Below are 23,335 nucleotides of genomic sequence, written 5' to 3'. Positions count from 1 at the left end.
AATTTCTCTTACCGCACCGGTAGATAATGAGGTTATCAAAACCATTTACACAACAAATTAGGATACTCCGAATCTTAAGAATAATCTTGTAAAAGTAACTTATCAAGATCATCACGTCAAAAATATCATTTTCTTGTTTAAGTAAGAACATTTAATCTAATTAGAACGTTGTTTTCGTATAAAATAACTGGATTGCGAACAATAAACACATACAACTTTGTTATTAGCGAGGGCAGTAGAATTATATCAATGCCCTTTCGATAACATTGTTATCATTGCATTGATTTATAAGTTATCAGGACACGGCTGCGTCTCCCGTCGGCCAATTTAAACTGAACTCTTTTTAATTAATTGTTTTAATGCAATTAAGTAGATAATGAAGTTTTAAAATGGTCAATATTTCTGATTACTGTGAATTCGTTTGTTTTTGTTATGCAGTTAAAGCTTTTTATTTATTTATTGCACGGTAGACGGGTTCAACTGATTTTAAGTGGTTACCGGAGTCCAGAGACATCTGCAACGTAAATGCCACCTTAAAACACGAGTTTTAAGGTCCCAATTATTACTAAATTTTATTAAAATACAAAAGCTGCCCCACCCTTCAAGCCGAAATGTATTACTACTTCACGGCATAAATAACCAGTAATTACGAAAATTATAATTTTGCGGCTTTGATTTTTATTACACGATTTTTTTCTTCGTCGTTGAAGTCAATTGTGAACATTTGATAAGTGCGTATTTCATTAAAAAAGTTGGTACCTGCCCGCGGGATTCGAACACCGGTACAGTTGCATCGTTCGACAAGAGTGCACCGAGCATGTTATCCTTTAGGCCACGACGACTTCAAAATCTTAAAGCATCGAACATTTAATTTTCAAATTCAACATAGTCTTTTGATCTAATTAATAAAGGTTTAACAATATATGTTTAGTCTCAATTAATTATCTGTACTGCTATTAATTTAGATGCCGAGTTTAGGTTACGTGCATTTTATAGTTTTTTTTAGATTACTTGCTGTTTTTCAATTTTGCAGATTAACATTCTATAGGTGGATATATTGTTACGGATTTTGTTTAGGTTAGTGGCGGTTTGAAGAGATTTTGACAAATTATTTTTGTCGACAACAAGAATCTTTCTTAAGACAAGTTTGCAAACTCACACCAAAAGCTTTGTTAGGTTGGAATTTAAAGAAACGTATGACGAAAATAATTTATTTCATATAATGTTATATGGAACTAGTTATTTATGACGAAAATCGTTTCTTTTATATAATGTTACTAGCGACCCGCCCTCGCTTCGCTTCGGAAACTGTAATTTATTATTGATTTCTCCACTATTTAATGGATGTTATTATACATATAAACCTTCCTCTTTAATCACTCTACCTATTAAAAAAACCGCATCAAAATCCGTTGCGTAGTTTTAAAGATTTAAGCATACATAGGGACAGACAGATATAGGGAGAGAGAAAGCGACTTTGTTTTATACTATGTAGTGATATGGAATGCATATTTCACTCACTACATTTCATATAAGTAACATTAAAGTTGTATATCATGTTTGTAACATTTAGACGTAAAGTTAATGCACAAGTAAACCCGCATTCGTTGTTAGTATGAACGATATCTACCTCGGACCTCGGCGTCCGTAGTTAATATGATAGCTTTTCCGTATTGATACAAATTGTTCATTGTGTTTGACTGACGGCTGGGACACGGACGGTTTTGGCACGTGATATGTCTGAAGGGAGCAATGCGGGCCTTGCGTATGGAGATAAGGTAAGTGCAGAACGAAAAGACTTATTATTTCTATTAAATCATGCTGTGTTCCATTTATGGATGTATATTTTAATTGGTAATGCGATGATTATTCAATTAGTTTTTATACGATCGATCAACGAACGGTTTCGGTCGTTCGCGTGCTTATTAAAATTAATTTATTGTATTACCTTCAAACCGGACTGCATTAATGCTTCACGACATAAATAGGGTATGACGGTGGAGTCAGGTGGTAACAGTAATTGTCAGACTGACTTAAAACACGATCTTCCATTACATTTACATGTCGTTTTTTTTTCTATCGAAGAATTTTTCTGAAGACTGATATTAATAATAAGAAATGAATGCTATTGCAAACTTTTAAGGACGGGAGATAGTCTTGATTTTATTACGAAGAGTGGCTTTGGAACAACTACAGCTAGGATTGTGGCCTTCATTATTTTATTGGCTAGAGGTGTGAGCGAGTTCACGGCATATCACGCATTAAGAGGTCATCGCGGCCCATAAGCATCGCAACGAGAATGCTACCAACCATCTCAATGATATTATTATTAAAAGCCACATGTCCCATCCTTCCAGCTATAGCACATGGCTGCATTGCGATAGGAATAGGTAGGATGCTGGGAGCTACCCGTGCGAGCCTATCACAAATATTGATGTAAAATGATTAATATAGCACATTCGATTTTATTGATATTTAAGGTATATTCTGTAGTCTTTCGATCTTCTTATAGATAAGTACTTATTCTTCTGATACTAAACTACTCTCATATATGTGATATAAGACAGCGTCTTGTTTTATGATCGTGGAAGAATATTTATTTCTTAGTAGCTCAGAAATATTAGTAGTAGTAATCTGGTTCCCTGATCGATTTGTAAATTCGCTAAAAAATAAAAAAAATACTACTTATACCGATCGGACCCCGAACGCCTATGAAGTCAATAAGTATGCAGATCTTATCTGTATTTACTACATGGTAACATGTAGTTCATGTATAGAGGGTGCCACAAAAGTACCCGTAAAGCTGAAATGAGCTTAAATGGGGCCTTATAACGAGTCCATTCACAATATTTCATTTCATTCACAATATTTCATTTCATTTCATCTCGTTTTTACCACCGCACCGCCCACCACCGGAGTAGAGTTCATCCATACTACCTGGAGCCACTGCGGTCATCCACAGTGCGCTTCCAGAGATCTTTTTTGCCACGCACCATCCGGCTATGGAATGAGCTCTCCTCCACGGTCTTTCCCGAGCGCTATGACATGTCCTTCTTCAAACGAGTCTTACGGAGAGTATTAAGCGGTAGGCAGCGGCTTGGCTCTGCCCCTGGCATTGCTGAAGTCCATGAGCGACGGTAACCACTCACCATCAGGTGGGCCGTATGCTCGTCTGCCTACAAGGACAATAAAAAAAAATTAAGAACCGTAGCAATTTTGTATAGCATACTCCCAAAAAATAAAATAAAATATTATTATTTTCAGTGATGTACAAATCCTATTTTAGTAAAATTAAAGAGTAAACTCCGCAGAATGTACCTACTTTTCTATCCCTGAAGTATGAAACCTATCCGATTCGCGGAACGACAACAATTTGACAAGTACGACAAGTACTTGAGTATAATGACATCCTCGTATTGAGGTAGCAAACGTTTATGAATGAAAAATAGAAAAACGAATAAAGTAGACAATTATTAGGTAGGTTAGTAGGGCTTTCTGTTAAATAATCTGGTTTCCTGACATGACAGCTTACTAGGGTTAACAAAATTTTTGACTTTGTTAATTAATTATATTTTTTACGGTGTATTTTGTAACACGTTGTATATATATATATATAAAAAAAACAGCTTCGTATTTTTATTTCGTCTGATTTACTTATTTTCCCTCTACGAGTATTATCGGTTACTGAGATTTAGTGATGTCAAATCAAAAAAATATTTTGAAAATGTTCTTTTTAAAAATGTACATCTATGAAATATGTAAGAAAGTGATTTTGGTTGAATTTCGGGTGAACCCTGATCATGTACATTCTTTATTTATTACTACTGGCAACAAAAGTCAAGAAGCCGGTAAATTAAATGATATAAATTTGCTTCGGCGGCATAGATATTTGCAGTACACCAATTTGGTAATATTAAACGCAAGCATCCCATCACGAACGAACAAGGTCAATTTCCTTTAACGTCCAAAGGTCACCACCCAAAGGTCACCGCCATATCATAATTGTTATTAATCTTCTTACGACTTTAAAGTAATTACTGTTTCGTGACAAAACAAAACCGTAGCAACTACACGGAACAATTTAATTTAGTTTCCCTGTAAATATTGAGCCATAAAATTGTTTATGAACATGGTGAAGTCGTTTTAAAACGTTGACGGCCGGCTTACAAACGCTACGCCGTGTGCTTAGCGCGAGTTTTTTAACTGCTCGATCGCGTAAAAGTTAACTTGTTGGAACAGCGCCCCTAGCGACAAACGAAGGGAAGCTTAAGCACACCAGCCTTACATCTTCGAGTCGGCAAAGGCTCTTAACATCAGGCGGGCCCTAACGTGTGGACGAACGTCTAGCTAGTGCATTAAGAAGCAACTTCTCAAGTTGTCGCTGTGAAGTCGTCGTGGCCTAAAGGATAAGACGCCCGGTGCGTTCGTATCCAGCGATGCAACGGTGTTCGAATCCCGCAGGCGGGTACCAATTTTACTAATGGAATACGTACTTAACAAATGTTCGCGACTGATTTCCACGGTGAAGGAATAACATCGTGTAATAAAAATCAAATCCGCAAAATTATAATTTGCGTAATTACTGGTGGTAGGACCTCTTGTGAGTCCGCACGGGTAGATACCACCGCCCTGCCTATTTCTGCCATGAAGTAGTGATGCGTTTCGGTTTGAAGGGTGCGGCAGCCGTTGTAAGTATGCTGAGGCCTTAGAGCTTATATCTCAAGGTGGAAGGAAGGATGTCTATGGGCTCCAGTAACCACTTAACACCAGGTGAGCTGTGATCTCGTCCACCAAAAAAAGTAGTAGTGTATGTAAAATTAAGACTGACATAAAATATTCTTTTGCTTATTCAAGCACTGAGCTTACGATTTGGTAAAGCCAAAGCTAAAGTTGTCCCTGAATAAATTTCACTTCAACTTTTTCGTTAAAAGCTTGATTCAGATTTTTGTAATCGGATCTTGGGTCCTTAGTGTTTTCTGATAAAAAAGATTTATGCTACCAAACACCGCCATCTAGTATCGAAAGAGAAGAACTACAGAGGGGGTAGAGTTAGCAAGTAATTCATGTTTGTGTGCAAACCGGTCATTCGAGTAGTTTTTTTTTTTGTTTTTTTTTTTATGACGACGAGAGGCAAACGAGTATTGTAAAAATTAAGCGACTGTTGTTTCGTTAATTTGTTAGGACAGTTCCAGAAGTAGTAATACTCCGATCCAGTCTAAGACATCGGATGGACGATCTCCTCAACTTCTACCACCAATTGGGAAGGCAGAAATTGGTTTCTCAGGTTAGTAAAGCAATTGCAGTGCAGCCTATTTATCATGTATTCAAATTTAGGATAAAGTAGTCGATTTTCTTATGACATTTAAAGTTTTAAAGTGAGACCTCAAGTATCAACGTGACTGATGCTGATCTTGAGATCAGAGGAAAGAGGCACACGACCTCATTACCCTGCTGGTTTTGAATGGTTGCCGGAGGTTACAAACAATACGGTAGGGCGAATCTAAGCCCCATACTTTATTTATTTATTTTTTATTGCATAGATGTGTGGACGAGCTCACAGCTCACCTGGTGATAAGCGGTTATCGGAGCTCATAGACATCTACAACGTAAATGCCGCACCCCACCTTGAGATGTGAGTTCTAAGATATCAGTATAGTTACAACGGCTGCCCCACCCTTCAAATCGAAACGCGTTACTGCTTCACGGCAGAAATGGGTAGGGTGCTGGTACCTACTCGTGCGGACTCACAAGAGGTCCTACCACCAGTAAAGGCAAGCAGCAGTTGCCCCTGTCATTGTCGCTGGCGGTAAGCTCGTCCGCCTTATCAGGCTATAAGCGAACCTACGAAACGATCTTAATTATATTATTACCGATGGTCATCCTACCCTTGAAATGGTAAAGCGTAATTGCTCAACAGCAATTATATTTAGAATTGTGGTATCGAATCTGTGCAGACTAACAAACAATCCCGCCAAGGGAAGATATTTGTATGATAAATATAAATGTCTTTCCAGGGTTATGGGTGTATATTAAATATATGTATGTGTATAATAAAAATATTCTATTTATTTCCGTTATCTGGTATTTGTAACACAAGTTCTTTACGAACTTAGCACGGGACCAGTTAACGTGGCGTGAAAAAAAATTCATCATACCGATGATCGCTTAATTAAGCTCATAGCTTCTACGGATTCGAGATAATAAAATGTTCTTATTTTTTCACCGTTCAAGTCTTATTGAAGAAAAGAAAAGTGGTACATATCAGGTCTTAAATCCCGATGATATTGATCCCTTAATTTTTTTTAAAATATTTTTGCTGAACTAGCTTTGGTTCGTTCTTATTTCTACTGGTAGGTCGTCTTATGAGCCGGCATTAATAGGCGTCACCTTTTTGCTTATTTCTGCTGTGAAGCAGTAACGCCTTTCGGATTCAAGGGTAGGGTAGGTGTTCTATTGTAAAACCGAGACTTACAAATCATATCTCATACATAAATAGATAATAAACACCCAGGCCTGGTGGTAGGTCCTCTTGTGAGTCCGTACGGGTAGGTATCACCACTCTGCCTATTTCTGCCGTGAAGCAGTAATGCGTTTGGGTTGGAAGGGTGAGGCAGCCGTGGTAACCATATTAAGATCTTAGAGCCCATATCTCAAGGCGGGTGGCGGTATTTAATTTGTTGATGTCTATGGACCCCGGTAACCACTTAACACCGGATGGGCCGTGAGCTCGTCCACCCAACTAAGCAATAAGATAAATTCTGAACAGGCACTCCGGCTTCGTTGAAGTCCCCGACGGAGACTAAAGCTCGATTTCACGCTGGTTGCGTGCCAAAGCAGTCAATATACATGGACTGGAATTCTGTACGTGCCGACAAGAAGAAACATTCAGGTAGATATGTGATCAGATTACTATATAGAGAAGACATTGATGATGATATTAGTTTTATTTCGGGTTAGAAATTTGAGTGCTAAAATATAGAAAATAAAAATTAAGATATACGAAGCGTTGTTTCGAATATGTTGTCTTACCCTATTTGAAAGAATCCGATCCAATGGTAAATCTAAATTATTCATGGATACATTGAAAATGCACGTTACTATTTTTATATTTCTTAAAACTGCTCGTGCGCCATCTAACGCGTCTCATAGTGTACAGCAGGGGTGGGCAAATACTTTAAAGCGCGGGCCAAAATGAAATTTTCAAAATGTCTCCCGGGCCGGAGGACTATACCGCATATGCTTTTTTACCGCATATGCTTTTTTAATGCTGATGTCAACAAAATCTCATAAAAGAGTTTAAAAAAATTTATGTGCGGAATTTTTCAACGGGCCGGATAAAATTAGCAAAAGGGCCGGATCCGGCCCGCGGGCCGGCTTTACCCACCCCTGGTGTACAGAAATGTTCCTTGAGCAACTACAAAGTTTCAACTCAATCATGTAAGCCTTAATAAGAACGTTGGGAACATGATTTAACAAATAACCATTGCAAAAAAATAACCAATAGCAAAGTTAAAATTATTTCAGTCCTTAAATTATTTTCTAGACATCTTAAACCGCCCTTAAACTATAATCTTTGTATATATGATATGAAAAGAAATCTTGTATTAAATTTGGTCGTGCAGAAAACTAAAGAAATTCCAATTTTTTTTAAGTTTAAATCAATTGTGTCAAGTCAAATGTTCGACTTTCTGTTGTTCACGTAAAATCGGGTTGCAATAACTCTAAAGTCAGAGGCGGATTATCCGTAAGGCAAACTAGGCACGTGCCTAGGGGCGTGTAGTTACAAGGGGCGCGGGAGCTCAGATTTTTTAAATAAATAATGAAAATATCGACGATTAAGAACTAAATGCCTGAACTAAATGTCCTGTTCTACTAAAGTCTGGGGTTTGATGATACAACGTCATCGTGATTGCAAAAACAACTAGTTAAAATTTATAGTATTATGATGGCCATTTATGGCCGGTACAGGGGCGCCGATAAAGTGATTGCCTAGGGCGCTCTGGACCTTTAATCCGCCACTGGCTAAAGTTGTTTTCCTTTTCAGTTAAACATTCAAGGCAAAAGAAAACAAAATCGCTGGCATCTTTCAAAGGTAATCGATGGTGTTTGTACGAGTTTTTGGTTAGTTATTGCATATCCAAAGCTTGTTTCAAACTCCAGGCTGGCGTTAAGAATCAGTAACCTTATTAAAACACTTAAATGAATAGAGAATAATGTAATTTGAAAATGTTTGTTTTTGGCTTTGTTTGTATTTGTTTAATGTTATACGTTCGCAAATTGTTGTGTGTGTGAGAGTTAAGACTTTGTGTTGTCGTCAATTGAGGAATGTCGTCTTTAAGGAATGCTTCCGTTGCATTAAAAGTATGGCGAGTATCAATAAAAGTGTGTGTTTAATACTATAATAATGTTCTTTATTTAAGCAAAGATGCACTTCACTCATGCGATAACATAATATGAGTGAGCCCAAAATCGTAAAACTGTTTAATCTACTATATTTGTCTCAATTTTTTTGTCTGTCTTCAGATGCCGAAGAACAGGAAACAATCAGTCATTACCTGAATCGGAATAAGGATTATTTGGAAACATATATATTGGAATCGGTGCCGCAAGATGTCGTAGAGAAGTGGTTGCACATGAAGATGAAGAATAATGCTATCAACGTAATTAATTACCTTCTACTGTTTTTTTTAAAATTCTAAACTGTCGTGAGATTTTGTATCCCGTTAATGTATGTTAGCTTACCAGTACAAATATAACGGTCTATGTCATTAATATGTTATTATTAGTACAAGCAGACAGACATACTGTTAACACAATCGTAAGTAGCTACCATCGCTTATCAAGGTCAACAGTGCAACCTAACCTAAATATCAACCCGTTGAGTTTCTCGCCGGATCGCGATTACGATCCGGCAGTAGATTCATTCGCGAAGCAGCTACTCTTGAGTTATTAGGTCTCCCTTGGAGGCGCTCGGGTAGCTGTTAGCAAATCTGGTCCCTCCTTGTGAAACTGGAAAAGCCTCCGGGCCACAAGTAATCCCTCAATCATAAAAAAGTCAACAGTGGCATTAGTACAAACTAGCCGATGTTACCGCAAAGCACTTTTCTCAAAATTTGTTTCAAGAAAGACATGATTTAGCACTGAACGCGACGCGACCCACTGAGAAGATCCGGCGAGAAACTCAATGGACTGGTCTATGGGTTAATTTACTCGTCGAGCCCTTCGCCGCAAGTGACGGGTTCGGCGAGGTCGGTGACTGGTGCTTTTAGGTACCTAAAAGCACCGTTAATGTATCGGGAGGATCCGTAATGACGTGGTTCTGTTCGTATGGCATTTTGTAAGCTATCCTGAATTCCGATTTGAGGTTGATTATTGAGACATATCACAATTCTAGAGGTGAATAGCAGAATTCACTTTATGAAGTCTATAAGATTAGGTAATCACTTAAATTCAGGTGGGCCGTTCTCTGGTAGACTGGAGCTCTCGTTTTTACTCGATTTAATTAGACAAGACCTTCAGAAAAACTGTAAACAAAGTAGTAAATGCCTAATCTCTAACATTTGACCTGTTGCATAAGAAATGCATACGAAACTTGTTCGCGACGAGCGTAAGTTTATCGCGCTGTAACTGTTGACAGATAAACCGAATTTGCAGTTTGCATCGTAATAAAATCGAATAGGTAAATAAGTTTATTTATTTATTTAATGGATCACCAACAAATGAAACACTGGCTTAAACATAGAGTACAAAAATATCAAAACATGACATGTGCTCACTTAATTATAGGTAATCACAGCTAACATCTAGTTCTAGTACCAAATGATTATAAAATTAATTAAATCTGAAAGAAAAAAAAGAAAAAATAAAAGGAACAAAAAGAAACAAGATAAAATTTTTAAAAAGAAAAAATCCATCAATAAACTACATAAAAACAAATAACATGAGAACAATTAACATGGTTTAGGAGCTAAATAGTTTCTAATAGTTTTCTTAAAACTAAACAAGTTTTGAGCAAATATGTCCAGATCCAATATACGTATTCGTAGTAGTACGTAGTTCGTATATTATTTAATATAATGCGATTGCCATTGACAACTAATGTTCGAATAATTACAGGTACATCCCAAATTATCATACAATAGGCCATCAGCGAGCCATGACCACTCGCGTACGACAAAGCAAATGTTTATGGTAACTATAATTATCGTTCTACGTATCTTCTGAACTAACGGAGTAAATCGATTTGAGTGGCACTCAAACTAATATTCGATCCTGTTATAAATAAAATAAAACTTTCTGTTTGAGTTCCTCTGTTGATAGCTTCAAGGGCTTATTTATTATCATTATAGTATTGAAGAACTGTATGTAAAAAAAAGATGCTTGGTGTTGTGGTACACCGGATGGGAACGAAGTTTCTTGTTATAAAAACATCAATTTTAAGTTCTATTCGAGGTATAAAGAAAATAAAGCTGGAGGTTTTGCAACAACTCACGGTCATTCGGTAACGTGCAAACTTATTGTGGTACACTTCATTCACGTTTGTTTGCATAAGAGTTAATGTATTGCGCAAACGAACGCTCTGAGATAGTGGTCAATGAATGATAGAAAATTATGTTATTTTTTGTACGTTATTACAAAGTTAAGTCGCATACTGTGTGCATCACTAATAAAAATCTTACGTTACGGACGTTTTTTCACGGTTAGGGTACCCTTCCGCATCGTCCCATAAGGAACTTCGTTCCAAAAATTACGCTATACTTCGGTTGAGTACGGGAATTACACGAGAAATATAAAATAAATGAAAATGAATGAAATTTTACTGATCGGTATTAGAATTAGCAACCAAATTAACAATACCAGGTTGCTGCTAATACATACAGGGTGTATGTATCTCTTTCTAAAAACAAAAGCGTTAGATAACTGATTAGATCGACATAATTACATTTTATGAAATCTAATGAAGTGATAGTTTTATTAGAAAATACTTCTTAGATCGTGTCCCGCTATAAGAAATTAATTTAGGCTTTCATTATCACAAAAAATTCAAACAGAATTTTATAGATTCAATTACACCAATATTAAAATCCAAAATTGAACTTAGTGTGTACTTGATTCACAAAAACGTGCCTACATATCTTTTACAAAGCTAACCGTTATTAATAATAATAATGATAAAATATTTCATATCCAAAAAAAAAACGGTTGTCCTTATTTTATCCTGTCCTTATTTTAGTAACAATTATAACACGGTTAATACTTAACGCACTCATACATGAAGGTAAATAAATGATGACCATGACGACTCTGCCAAGAGTCAAACGACTAAGTAGAGCAATTAAAAAGCTTAGTTTGTTTTTATATCTTAATATCAATAAAGGTAATTGTATTTACAGGATATTTTAAAAATCTACAAAGAGGATCCGAGAGAGCACACGGTGCTTTGGCAGCTTGCCAAAAGCGTCGCGACGTCCATTGGCGTTGAAACATACAGGGTGTACAAACTTTTCCCAGATCATCCAACTTTCGTTCAGCACTTCGTTATTGATCATACAAAGGTAAATATATCGAGGGGTGAAGGGTTAGCTTAAGTCACATTTCGCTTAGTACGCGATATTTATTTTGATTATTTATTTTATTTTATTTATTAGGCACACAATACAGATCACAAGCTAAAACGATACATAAAAAACACAAGTAACAAGAAACAAAATTATAATTATATTCATCTTTTTTATGAAAGGTACATTTTATCTGACATTAGCATTATCAGTTCGATGTTTTTAATTGAACTTAAATTAAGTTTACTCCATTCAAATAGATGAAGAATTTCTTGTTCATTATATTTTGTCCAAGCTTCAAACTTTAAATGACTCTGCTGTAAAGCTGCAAAACTGTCGCTTCAACCAATTAGCCATTCACCCCACGATGTGATCGTAAAAGTCAAAAAAGTTTGTATTATTATCAATTATAATTTTGGATTGGCCTGGAAAAATATAACATTTTTTTGTTTTATTAATTACAGTTGGATGTCAGTATGTAGAATTCATTTCTAGGATGTCGTCTAGGCGTGTATGTTTCATAATCACTGATCTAAAATAAATGACTTTAAAAACAACAACACAAGGGTTTTACTACGCGCCAGTGATCAAGTAATTTACTCCACAGTCGTACGAATTTAAAAGTCAGATGCAAAGGTTGTGAAGCGCTTTTCTATATATTAATACGTGAAGCAAAAACTTTGTATCACTTTTTACGAAAATTGCGCGGACGGAAGAGTATGAAATTTTCCACACTTACAGACAATATAGAGAAGAAGTGTACAATGCTAATATTTTTTTAAAATAATGCATAAAAGATACATTAAATCCATAAAGAAAACATTACACACACTACCATGTATTTGACACATACACGCATGCATACTATTTGTTTATTGTCAAACTTTTCTTATTGCTTTCTGTGGTCAAATTGAGAATAGATTAAATATTTTTTGTCTTATTAATATTTGTCTAAAGTGTGGTCTTACCAAGTCTGTGATTATAGAAGTATAATAATCTTCAACAATAGAATCATAATAGTGTACAAACATATAATTTAAATTAATTATAGTCGAATTTCGACTACCGGGGGAGGACTAGTTATCAAAAACATTTAAAAATTTGAAACCCATCAATATTATCAATACATGTAATTTTCTGCGAGCGCCACTCCATGCGTATGCTTACTGAATTATATTGCGTTCTAGCTGCCACAAAACCAACCCGTACCATCAACTTTGGAAAGATCAGACCCCCAACAAGTGGAATTAGTCTTGGAAGTGGCGAAGAAAGGTACCAGCAAAAGAGTTTCAAGATTTGATGACCCACTTCGGTTTCCGGAAACACCGCTCTCTTTGTTGAGAAGCTGTAACTCGCGGAACGTAAGCTTTTAGACATTTAGCTTAATTTGGTTTGCGGGGTTAATAATGGATATCACTCGTCTTACAGTTTTTTTTTCTTTTATTGTTATTGTTTAGAAGGGTGGACGAGCTCACGGCCTACCTGGTGTTAATTGGTTACCAGAGCTCATAGACTTCAACGTAAATTCCGCCTTTCATCTCGCGACACAAGTTGTAAGGTCGCAGTTTTACAGTCGCAACAGTACAACGGCTGCCTCGCTGCTTCACGGCAGAAACAAGCAGGGTGGTGGTGGTACCTACCCGTGCGGACTCACAAGACGTGCTAGCACCAGTAATGTTAAAGGGGAGGCCACAGATTCGAGTCCAAGTGACTGTTTGTAATAAGTGTAATATAATAAGGTTAACGGTATCTATGAGTACACAAAGCTGGCATCCTATTAATAATGCTTAATATCCTTAACGAAAAATTATTACAATGATTTTCGTTGTTTTACAGAAACAAGGAAACTATATACTGTACCAACCGATTATAACGAAATCCGGTAAAACGTCTTACGTCTTAGAAATGTGGAGAACAAAGGACAGGTTCAAAGTCATCGACGAAGAGATTAGTGGTCACATCGTCGTGTGGGGTAGTGTTGCTCTGCATTACTGCAAGCTGTATGTGGATAAGAAAAGGGAACGTAACATGTCCGATTTTTTATTAGACGTTGTCAAGTACGTATTTATTTAATAACTTGTCAATGTGTGGATGTTTCCTCTATTCTTTTTTTTCCTACCTATTCTGATAGCCTTGAGAGGCTATATCAGCGTTGCCCTAACGTGTATGTGAGCTCTCAGTGCTCAAACCGAAGGTGTTGCTTACACTGGCCCTAGCAAGAGCAGTGCTTCGCAGAATCTATCACGGGAACGGAAACGCGACCCACTGAGAAGATCCGTCGAGAAACTCAGTGTGCTGTGTCTATGGGTTAATTTACTCGCCGAGCCCTTCGTCGCAAGTGACGGGCTCAGCGAGGACGGTGGCCAGTGCTTGAGGTATCTAAAAGCAACTTTAATGGATCAGGAGGATTCGTAAGGACGTCTTAAAGGCTTTCCTCTGTAACAACTATTCGATACTATACGTAGTTACGAGTACTGCTAATTGTAAATCTGTCTTCGTGTACTTTTTTTTTAAGCCATGAGTTGACAAGTTTTAGTGAGTTTAATATGCTTTATAATCACCTTGTATTTTCAGAGCAATTTTCGAAGAGATGGTTTCTTTGGATCAACTGATAAAGAGGATATTGGAGTTCGCCCAGAGGCTTGTGAACGCAGACAGGGCTTCGCTATTCTTAGTCGACTACAGGAATTCTGAGCTGGTCTCCACTGTATTCGATCTTAAATTTGAGCCAGGTCTAGATCTGGATATGGAAAAGAAAGAGATTAGGATGCCGATAAATAGAGGAATCGCCGGTCACGTGGCGTTATCAGGCGAGACCATGAATATTCCTGACGCTTATTCTGATTACAGGTTTAATAGGTAAGTGAAAATGAGAGGCATTGGTAATAGGTAAGTAAGCATTGGTAAGGTAAGTGATTTAAAGATAAATAATAAATAAATAAATATTTACTAAGAATCAGACCACGTTAACTGGTCCCGTGCTAAGTTCGTAAAGAACTTGCGTTACAGGTACCAGATAATAGAAATAAATGTAAGATTTTTATTATACACATACATATTATTATATTTAATATACATCCATAACCCTGGAAAAGACATTTTATATTTATCATACAAATATCTTCCCTTGGCGGGATTCAAACCCGCGAGCCCCTTGTGTAGTGACCATGTCACTTACCACTACACCAGACGGCCGTTTACCATAGATATACCATAGATATATCACGTTCAAGAATATTTGCACAAACCGACTGGTAAACTATGTCAACAGAAGGGTATTATTGAGGTGATTATCTTCAGCGTTGAAGAAAACGATTTTGTGGGAAGAACTAATAGGTGGAAGAGCATTTTTGAGGTTATTGCTTATAATCACTTACAAAACTAGGTCGAAGCTCATGATATTACGAAAAACATACAGAAAAAAATTAATGATATATTCTTTTCATAGAGACGTGGACGAAGCTACTGGATACAAAACAATAAGCATTCTATGTATGCCCATAAAGGTCGAAGGAAAAGTCATTGGCGTTGTCCAAATGGTTAACAAACGCGACGATAAATATTTCGGTGATGACGATGAGGCGGCCTTCGAGATATTCTCCACGTTTTTCGGCCTAGCCCTCCACCATGCGAGGCTTTATGACAGGATCATGAGGAAGGAGCAGAAGTACCGAGTTGCCCTCGAAGTGTTAAGCTACCACAACACGTGCCGGGAATATGAGGTGCAAGCTATGCTGCTAGACAAAGAACCGTTGAATGTTGACTTCGCAGATTTTTATCTAGATCCGTTTCGTTTTGATGAGTTCGAGAAATGTAAATGTATTATATCAATGTTTCGCGATCTGTTTGACATGACCCAGTTTGATATTACGACGCTGACAAGGTTCACGTTGACTGTCAAGAAGAATTATAGGACGGTGCCGTATCATAACTTCGATCATGGCTGGACCGTCGCTCATGCAATGTACGCCATCTTGAAAAGTGATGTGAAGGAGAGATTTGATTACAACAAGGCAAGTAGTGTAGCTGTTTAATTGGGAAGCTAGGTCGTGCTTGTAGCGGTTTTAAGACATGCCTATATGTTAAGTGGTCGCAGCCTAAAGAATAAGAAGCCCGGTCGATTGGTATCGAGCGAGGCGGCTGTGCCGGGGTCTGAATCTCGCAGGCATATACCAATTTTTGTTATAAAATCCGTACTTAGCACGTGCTTACGACTTTCACGGTGAAGGAGTAACATCGCGTAATAAAAAGAAAACCCGCAAAAAAAATTGATTTTCGTAATTACTCGCGGTAGGGCATCTTTTGAGCCAGACGGCATTGCTGACGTCTATGAGCGACGGTGACCACTTACCATCAGGTGGGCCGTATGCTCGTCTGACTACACAGGCAATAAAAAAAAGCTCGTGTACGTACAACCACTCTGCCTATTTCTGTAACGAAGCTGTCACGCATTTCGGTCTCGAAGGTAAATAGCCGCTATAAAAGACAATAAAAACCTCATATTTCAAAGTGGTGCGCGGCATTCAGTTTGTCAAGTCTATGGACTGTATATATCACTTGATAGTAGTCGTGCCGTAGCTTACACGTTAATTATATTAAAAACGAAAACGTAATTGACGTTTAGTTATAAACTGCCAATTTATATTTTTATTATATTATAATTTTTATTATTTATTATATTATTATATTATAACTGCCAATTTATATTATACATATTTAAACTGCCAATTTATATTTCGTTTGCGTGCAGAGACTGGCACTCTTCGTTGCGTGTCTTTGCCACGATTTGGACCACCGAGGGTATACCAATAAATACATGAGCGAAACGGCCTCACCTCTAGCCGCCATGTACACAACATCTACTCTAGAGCACCATCATTTCAACATTACGGTCACTATTTTACAACAGGTATGATCTGGACGTATTCTGTTATCACGCGGATATAATTCTCGGTAATAAATTGTTTATTATTATGCTGCATTACGTCGGAGCAATTGTGTGCTTCTTCTGCGAAATAGTCATTTTGCAATTTCTAACTAATCTAGGCATTGAAGTCATCGACCCATCTAAGTAATCTAAAAGGTTGAGTGAGTAGTGGCTTTGGGGCAGTAATTTATATTGTAAATTTATACTAATATTATAAAGAGGAAAGATTTGTTTGTTTGTTTGTTTGTATTTAATAGGCTCCGAAACTAGTGAACCGATTTGAAAAATTCTTTCATTGTTCGGAGGCTACACTATACCCGAGTGATATAGGCTATAATCTTTTTTGAAAAAAATTGGGGTTCCTTACTAAAACTCCAATAATGTAACCCAAAGTGTAAAAAAATTACCTAAAATATTCTTTACATCGCGTGCCCTACAAAAACAGTTGATGATAGAATAAAATAATGTATTAAAACTTTATAGAACAAATTATTTACAAAAAGTGTTGCAACACCATATGTCTAACTATTATAGTTATGCCGCAATAAGTGTTTTTTTAATTTTTTTAAATAAAACAACGTCAAATATCGTTGAAATTTTTGTGAAAGACCAGAGCGGAGCCGGAGCGGGCCGCTAGTGATAAATAAATTGGTATCTAGTGAGGAATTGAAGATGAACTTAAAATGTAAACTCCACAGGACGGTCACAACATATTCTCACATATTTCAAGCGAAGACTACAAAGAGATTCTCGGCTTCATCAGGCACTGTATTCTGGCAACCGATCTAGCGGCCTTCTTCCCTAATTTAGACAAAATAAGAGAATTGTACAGATCTGATGAAGCACAGTTCAGCTGGGACGATCCGAGTCACAGGTTGGTCAAATATCTATTATTATTGTGGGGGCTTTGCGAATACTATGACGAATCACTCACTCTCACAAAGAGAACTCACTAATGTGTTCGTTTATTAGAATTTGCGAAATATTTAATAAGGCTCCAAAAATAGTTTTTATTGAACAAAAATATTTGGATAGCGAATTCATAACTGTGATTGTTCTAAACTAATTTCTCTAAACTAATTCTAATTTGTAAGGGCTCTTGCAGCGATTTTTTTTATTAATTTTGTCATCAGTCATAAAAAAACGTAACTTTATTCAGAGATTTGGCCATGGCCATATCAATGACAGCGGCTGATCTGTCAGCTTCAGCTAAGCCATGGGAGATTCAGATCAAAACAGTGAAGGTTATATTTGAGGAGTTTTATGATCAAGGAGACAAGGAGAGAGCTGCTGGAAGGATACCGATACCGATGATGGATAGGAATAAACCTGAAGAGCAGCCAGCTAGCCAGGTGAAATGTATTTGTTTAATGTAAACACTTTCATGAACACATATCTCTCTACAAAACACTTTTATACCTAGAATATCATTAAAAACTAGCTGACCCGGCAGATTTTTACTGGTGGTAGGACCTCTTGTGAGTCCGCGCGGGTGGGTACCACCACCCTGCCTATTTCTGCCGTGAAGCAGTAATGCGTTTCGGTTTGAAGGGTGGGGCAGCCGTTGTAACTATACGTGAGACCATAGAACTTATATCTCAAGGTGGGTGGCGCATTTACGTTGTGGATGTCTATGGGCTCCAGTAACCACTTAACACCAGGTGGGCTGTGAGCTCGTCCACCCATCTCAGCAATAAAAAAAAAAAAAAAAAACTTTGTAGTGCCCCAATCGATAAATAAACGACCTAAATTTTTTTATAAAATAATCTTAAAAGAAACAAAAGAAATCCGTCCGACGAGGGACACATCAAAGGGAAAACGAAATTGTTATTTTTATTTAATTCCGAGCATTTTTATATTTATCTACCTTTTAAACCTTCTCTGGACTACCACGAATAATTCAAGACCAAAATTAACTAAATCGGTTCAGCCGTTCTCGAGTTTTAGCGAGACTAACGAACAACAATTCATTTTTATATAGGTATAGAAATATAGATATAGATTAGAAGTGTCAGGTAATAGAATAATAGAATGTTATCTAAACATAAACGAATTTCCACATTTATGAAGGAGCTTTACACTGCTCGATTGACTGATTTGTTTATCGTTGCTTTCATCATAATATAATTTTTTTTTGAGAAGTTCACGAAAAAATTTTCATATTTAATTTACTATTAGCAACAGTCGTAGCGGTGCGTAACTATGATCATTTTTAGAACTAATGAGTTTATAATTTGGGTGGAATATGATATCCAGAACATTTGTCATAATATGATGTCTGGTAATATAGTAAAAGCTTTTTACTGGCGGGATATACCTATGTTCCTTAAATATGCCGCGAATACAGTAACCGTGAATATGGAACAGCGCGTTTACAACGGATGCCTACATATTGGAACCATTTTTATTAATATGTATGTACCGATTAGATCCGCGAATAAAGAAATCTTTAGCTGCGAATATGGGAAATGGGTCGCATTTTTTAATACGCGAATAGTGAAAACGCGAATGAGGGAAGCGCTAATAAGGAGCTTTTATTGTATGTTACTTAATCTTTGAAACGAATCAAGCGCTTATAATTACTCGTCTATTCTGTTTGATAATAAAGTTTAATATGTATACTATATTATACAGTTATATTATTGTTTCCGTAATCATTAATGATAGAATTTAAGAGTTTGTTAACGAAGGTTTTCTTTAAAAACAGAAAATTATCGAATGATTTCAAATGTAATTCCAGGTTGGTTTCCTCAGTCAAATATGTATACCGTGTTACGACATGCTGTATCGAATACTTCCGAACACAAAGCCGATGTACGCTATGGCAACAAAAAACCTCAACAGATGGAAAGCGAGAGCTGATAAGATCCTTTTTAAGCAAGACTCGAAGAAAGATAATTCTAAAGATAGCCTTGAACCAAAGGATGGAATCGGAGATGATGATGATGATGTCACAGTTAAAAATGAAGGGAACAAAAGAGTAGAAATCATAAGGCAAGAATCAAAAACTATTATAGGAGAAGCTCAACCCAAACCTGTAGTATGGAATGATGACGAAGAATTTGCGGTTGAACAAACCTTTAGAAGTAACATTTGGAAGGAAATTGATGGAGTCACGTGGATCGAAGAAGAAGGCGTATTAGTTGCTAGTGAAGCGACGAAAAAAGATGATACAGTTTGAATATCGGAGAAATAAAAAAAAAAACTAGAAATATATTGATCCTGAACTCATAATTAGCATATTTCATTTAGGAACATATTAGTTCTAGTACACGGCCGATCGATGTTACCACATTTTTGTGTGTGTGAATGTAGTTCATTCTTAGGGACTTGTAAAAATCATATAATGAAAAATGTTTATTTTAATTATAAAGTTTTGATTTATCATGTAATAACAAAATCATTTCATTATTCCTCATTTGCATGAAGTCATTCGTAAAATTAATAGCAATTTTTAAGTGAACAAGATTGCTATTTAAGTTTTTAAGTATAGGTTCCCATTTTTTGTTTCACTAAAGTTTCCTATTAATGTTTTTGCTCAAATTTGAAATGTTTTTCTCAAATTAATAATCACTTGGTTCTAATTTAGAAAAGTTAGTTATTATTAGATATTTTATTATATTATTACCTGGTGAAAAGTTAATGTAATATTACACAGATATAATAAAGTCGAGACTTTGATAAATTCGAAATTCTATTTATTTTTAAACTTGCATGAATAAAAATAACAAGAAATAATGTTAAGATCTTCTTGTAGGCATATACATTTATTTTTGTATCTTTAGCTTTTGAATATTGTGGTCAGGTATGTAGTTCATTTTGGAATAATTTTGAATTATATTAAGATTACGATTTATGCTTAAGATTTTGTATCTATGTGCCATATGTGATAAACATATATTTTTAATATGTACTTCAAGGTTCCAATACATCGACGGTGATTCCTCCTTTAGCTACATTAAAGTTCTTCAAATCGTAGAATGTTAAGAAAAATCTGGAACAGAAAGTAAATAAAATTGAATATATACCTACTTAGATATTCTGTTTCGATTAAAATCTTTACTTTTAGTTATGGTAGTTTTTTAGCTTAGCTCAGCAGACTGGCTGCAACTTCCCAACACAAAGCGGAGGAAACGGATCAATGTGCAAGTTATTTTACTATCGTTGTAGGTAGGTAATTAACGCTCCTGGATAAATAGCAATGAACAAAAACCTGTCTTTCGAGATTCCCAATTCCTTTTCGACGAAATCTGATATTTCTTTGGCGATGACTTTATTTTGGCTTGGGCCCAGGTTACCAATCGATTCCAGGGTGGCGACAGCGCCTGGTGTGGACGACTCGCCTCCTATCGATAAGGCACAGTCGGGGGATATCAGGCATATAAATTTCTGAAAACAAAGTTATATCATGTATCGACACAGTAAAAGCATTAATAGTCGTCAAAATAATTTAAAACTATGACATTGAAATCGTCATGAGTTTCACCACAGAATCGGCAAGAAACTCACGGTTTGACTCTGCTCCTAATCGCACAGATTTTTTTCAAAATGTCATTAGTACAGCACATGTTTTAAAGCCAATTTGAATTAGAAGAAACAGCCCTGCGATACCATGTACTGAACCAATTATGTTTGGTTTTTGGAATTGGTCTATATGAGAAGATGAGTTCAAGGCCATTACCCACCACCGTATCATTGCCACCCCAATAGGGTCTATTACGGTAGCAACCGTGTATGATAGAACGGTGCGGCATAGGCAATGTGGGTTGCGTTCTATTGAGAAACGCATTTTACCTTTTTTTTTTCCTACCTAATCTGATGGTCTTGAGATACAATATTAGCGTCACCGGGCCAGTAGGTGAGCTCACGGGGCTCAAACCTGACTTTGTTGTTATCACGAACCCTAACAGGAGCCGTGCTTCCCAGAATCTACCACCGGAGCATTCTACGAATATTCATTCAAAAGAAAAAGCGACACTAAAATAAGCGAAACATATATTAGGTATATCTCTATGATTTAGGCTGCGTGAGAATGATATAGAATACTTCTGGAAGATTTTTTCTTCCTAATGTGACAAGTGAAATGTTGCTTGTATTAATCAGAAATATTTCAAAATTATATTTAATATTAAACTTATTATATTAACCCTTTCCTTTTTTCATCATTTTGAGACATCACCAAGTAGCCTTTTATGAGTAAAACACAATTATCGCAAAACAGTTATTTTTGAAAGAAAAACATTTTTAGAGTGATCGTTTACTGTAAACAAGAGTTACAATTATATGTTATATGTAATTATTATATATAACATATATTTATAGTTCATATATAATTAATCTTATAATATAATTAATATCAACCAGAGTTACAATTATATGTTATATAATATAATTGTATATATATTAAATTTATAATTATTATAGTTATATAATATAATTGTAACTCTTGTTTACAGTTCAGGTAAAGGTCCAGGGAATACATTTCAAATTCAAGCATCAAGGGACGTGACAACATCATAGCTTATAATCAATTATTAGGTGTTCACTTTTCTTCTTAACCATAGTCTACTTTATTACTCGTAAAACGACAGTTATAAAGAAGTGATCATCATGAAATAATTTTCAAAATACTTTTACAGATTCATCTCCTAATTGATTCCAGTATCAATTTTAATGAGCTTAGGTTATGTTATATACTGCTTATACTCGTAATTCGAAGCGACCGAATAAATGTAAGATAATTAAAATACTTTACAACATAGGTAAATGTAAGCGCACTGGTGATGATTACAATGATATTTAATCTTAGAATTCTAGATCTGTTAGAACTTTGAAGCCAGCTAATACAATAGTTACGGATGTTTTTATCAAACAATTTAACCTTTACTAGGTTTTTAAAAACACTACTGAATTTGAATGTAGAATTAATAATAAATTGAAGAATAATGTTTTTTTTTTCTTTTCACTCACCTCAGGTGATTTTTGCACAGCCTTGGATAGGACCGGTATTATTTTATTAACAAAATCATTGGGTATGAAACTGTTTGTCAAATTAGTGAATATTTTAAGGCACGGCATGTCTTCCAAGACCGCTCGGAGTTCGACTGAAGCGTGATAACGTTTATCAATTGTGACTTTGACTGCTTTATCTTTCGTGTTACGTACATATGAATTAAATTTTTTTTAATGTAAGAAAAATAATATAATTTAAATATATTTTAGTGTAGGTTTCGTCTTTTATATAACGTAACGGGAAATATTATTGAAAAATGAATGAAGGATTTGAAACAATCATTGATTTGGTAATGTTTGTTGGAATTTTTGTTATGATTTTGATGGGAAAACGGGAGAACGGTCTGCCTATGTGATGTGTTGTTCGGAGCGTATATACCTATAGGTAGATACTGCAATGTGATTGATGTTGCTTGTTTGAAACGCCAGGTCATGATAACAAATGTATTCTACTGGATTTTTGATTGCTTGACGCGAAAACTGCGCAGGATGGTGATACTTCCCCTTGGCGACATTGCGAATGTTTCATATCTAGGTCATTTCGTTTATTTATTTATTTATTGCACAGATGGGTGGACGATCTCACAGCCCACCTGGTGTTAAGTGGTTTCTGGAGCCTATAGACATATAGAACTTAAATGTCGCCCCTTATCTTGAGATATGGGTTTGAAGGTCTCAGTATAGTTACAACGGCTGCCCCGCCCTTCAAACCGAAACGCATTACTGCTCCACGGCTGGAATAGGCAGGGCGGTGGTATCTACCGATGCGGACTCACAAGAGGTCCTTAAACCAGTAAATTAAGTTCACAAAATAAAATTCACAGTAAAATCATCTCCT

At 36.1% G+C, this 23,335-nt stretch overlaps 2 protein-coding genes across 5 annotated transcripts; one reads left to right on the top strand and one right to left on the bottom strand.

The window, feature by feature from the left end:
- The first annotated feature begins 1,617 nt into the window (after positions 1 to 1,617).
- On the top strand, positions 1,618 to 20,177 carry LOC101741126 (probable 3',5'-cyclic phosphodiesterase pde-5). 4 transcript variants are annotated; one of them, XM_021352324.3, is made up of 15 exons: positions 1,618 to 1,778; positions 5,182 to 5,284; positions 6,767 to 6,889; positions 8,045 to 8,092; positions 8,524 to 8,660; positions 10,117 to 10,191; positions 11,394 to 11,555; positions 12,746 to 12,919; positions 13,395 to 13,615; positions 14,133 to 14,417; positions 15,007 to 15,571; positions 16,309 to 16,467; positions 17,184 to 17,359; positions 17,645 to 17,837; positions 19,226 to 20,177. In XM_021352324.3, exons 1-15 carry the CDS (start codon positions 1,737 to 1,739, stop codon positions 19,664 to 19,666), a joined length of 2,904 nt encoding a protein of 967 aa, XP_021207999.3. In that variant the 5' UTR covers positions 1,618 to 1,736; the 3' UTR covers positions 19,667 to 20,177. The 4 variants fall into 4 exon arrangements, with proteins under 4 accessions (XP_021207999.3, XP_004932859.3, XP_037869049.2 ...); XM_038013121.2 differs by having other exon boundaries at positions 1,667 to 1,778; positions 5,187 to 5,284; XM_004932802.4 differs by lacking the exon at positions 8,045 to 8,092.
- On the bottom strand, positions 20,167 to 23,008 carry LOC101743564 (MIF-like protein mif-2). The gene is made up of 3 exons (XM_004932734.4): positions 22,456 to 23,008; positions 20,699 to 20,874; positions 20,167 to 20,479 (listed from the first exon to the last, which is right to left on the bottom strand). Exons 1-3 carry the CDS (start codon positions 22,561 to 22,563, stop codon positions 20,401 to 20,403), a joined length of 363 nt encoding a protein of 120 aa, XP_004932791.1. The 5' UTR covers positions 22,564 to 23,008; the 3' UTR covers positions 20,167 to 20,400.
- Positions 23,009 to 23,335: the final 327 nt, after the last annotated feature.

The sequence above is a fragment of the Bombyx mori genome, chromosome 1 (assembly GCF_030269925.1).
Source record: "Bombyx mori chromosome 1, ASM3026992v2".
NCBI classification, from domain to species: Eukaryota; Metazoa; Arthropoda; class Insecta; order Lepidoptera; family Bombycidae; genus Bombyx; species Bombyx mori.
Note: the sequence above shows the minus strand (reverse complement) of the source record. Positions and strands in the feature narration are given on the sequence as shown.

Excerpts from the sequence above, each read along its gene's own strand:
- LOC101741126 (XM_021352324.3), top strand. The coding sequence starts at position 1,737 with ATGTCTGAAGGGAGCAATGCGGGCCTTGCGTATGGAGATAAG. Across the intron at positions 16,468-17,183 it reads CGGTCACTATTTTACAACAG|GACGGTCACAACATATTCTC; the intron begins GTATGATCTGGA and ends TAAACTCCACAG. Across the intron at positions 17,838-19,225 it reads AAGAGCAGCCAGCTAGCCAG|GTTGGTTTCCTCAGTCAAAT; the intron begins GTGAAATGTATT and ends ATGTAATTCCAG.
- LOC101743564 (XM_004932734.4), bottom strand. The coding sequence starts at position 22,563 with ATGCCGTGCCTTAAAATATTCACTAATTTGACAAACAGTTTCATACCC. Across the intron at positions 20,875-22,455 it reads CTGTGCAAAAATCACCTGAG|AAATTTATATGCCTGATATC; the intron begins GTGAGTGAAAAG and ends CTTTGTTTTCAG. Across the intron at positions 20,480-20,698 it reads TTGGGAATCTCGAAAGACAG|ATTTTTCTTAACATTCTACG; the intron begins GTTTTTGTTCAT and ends TTTCTGTTCCAG.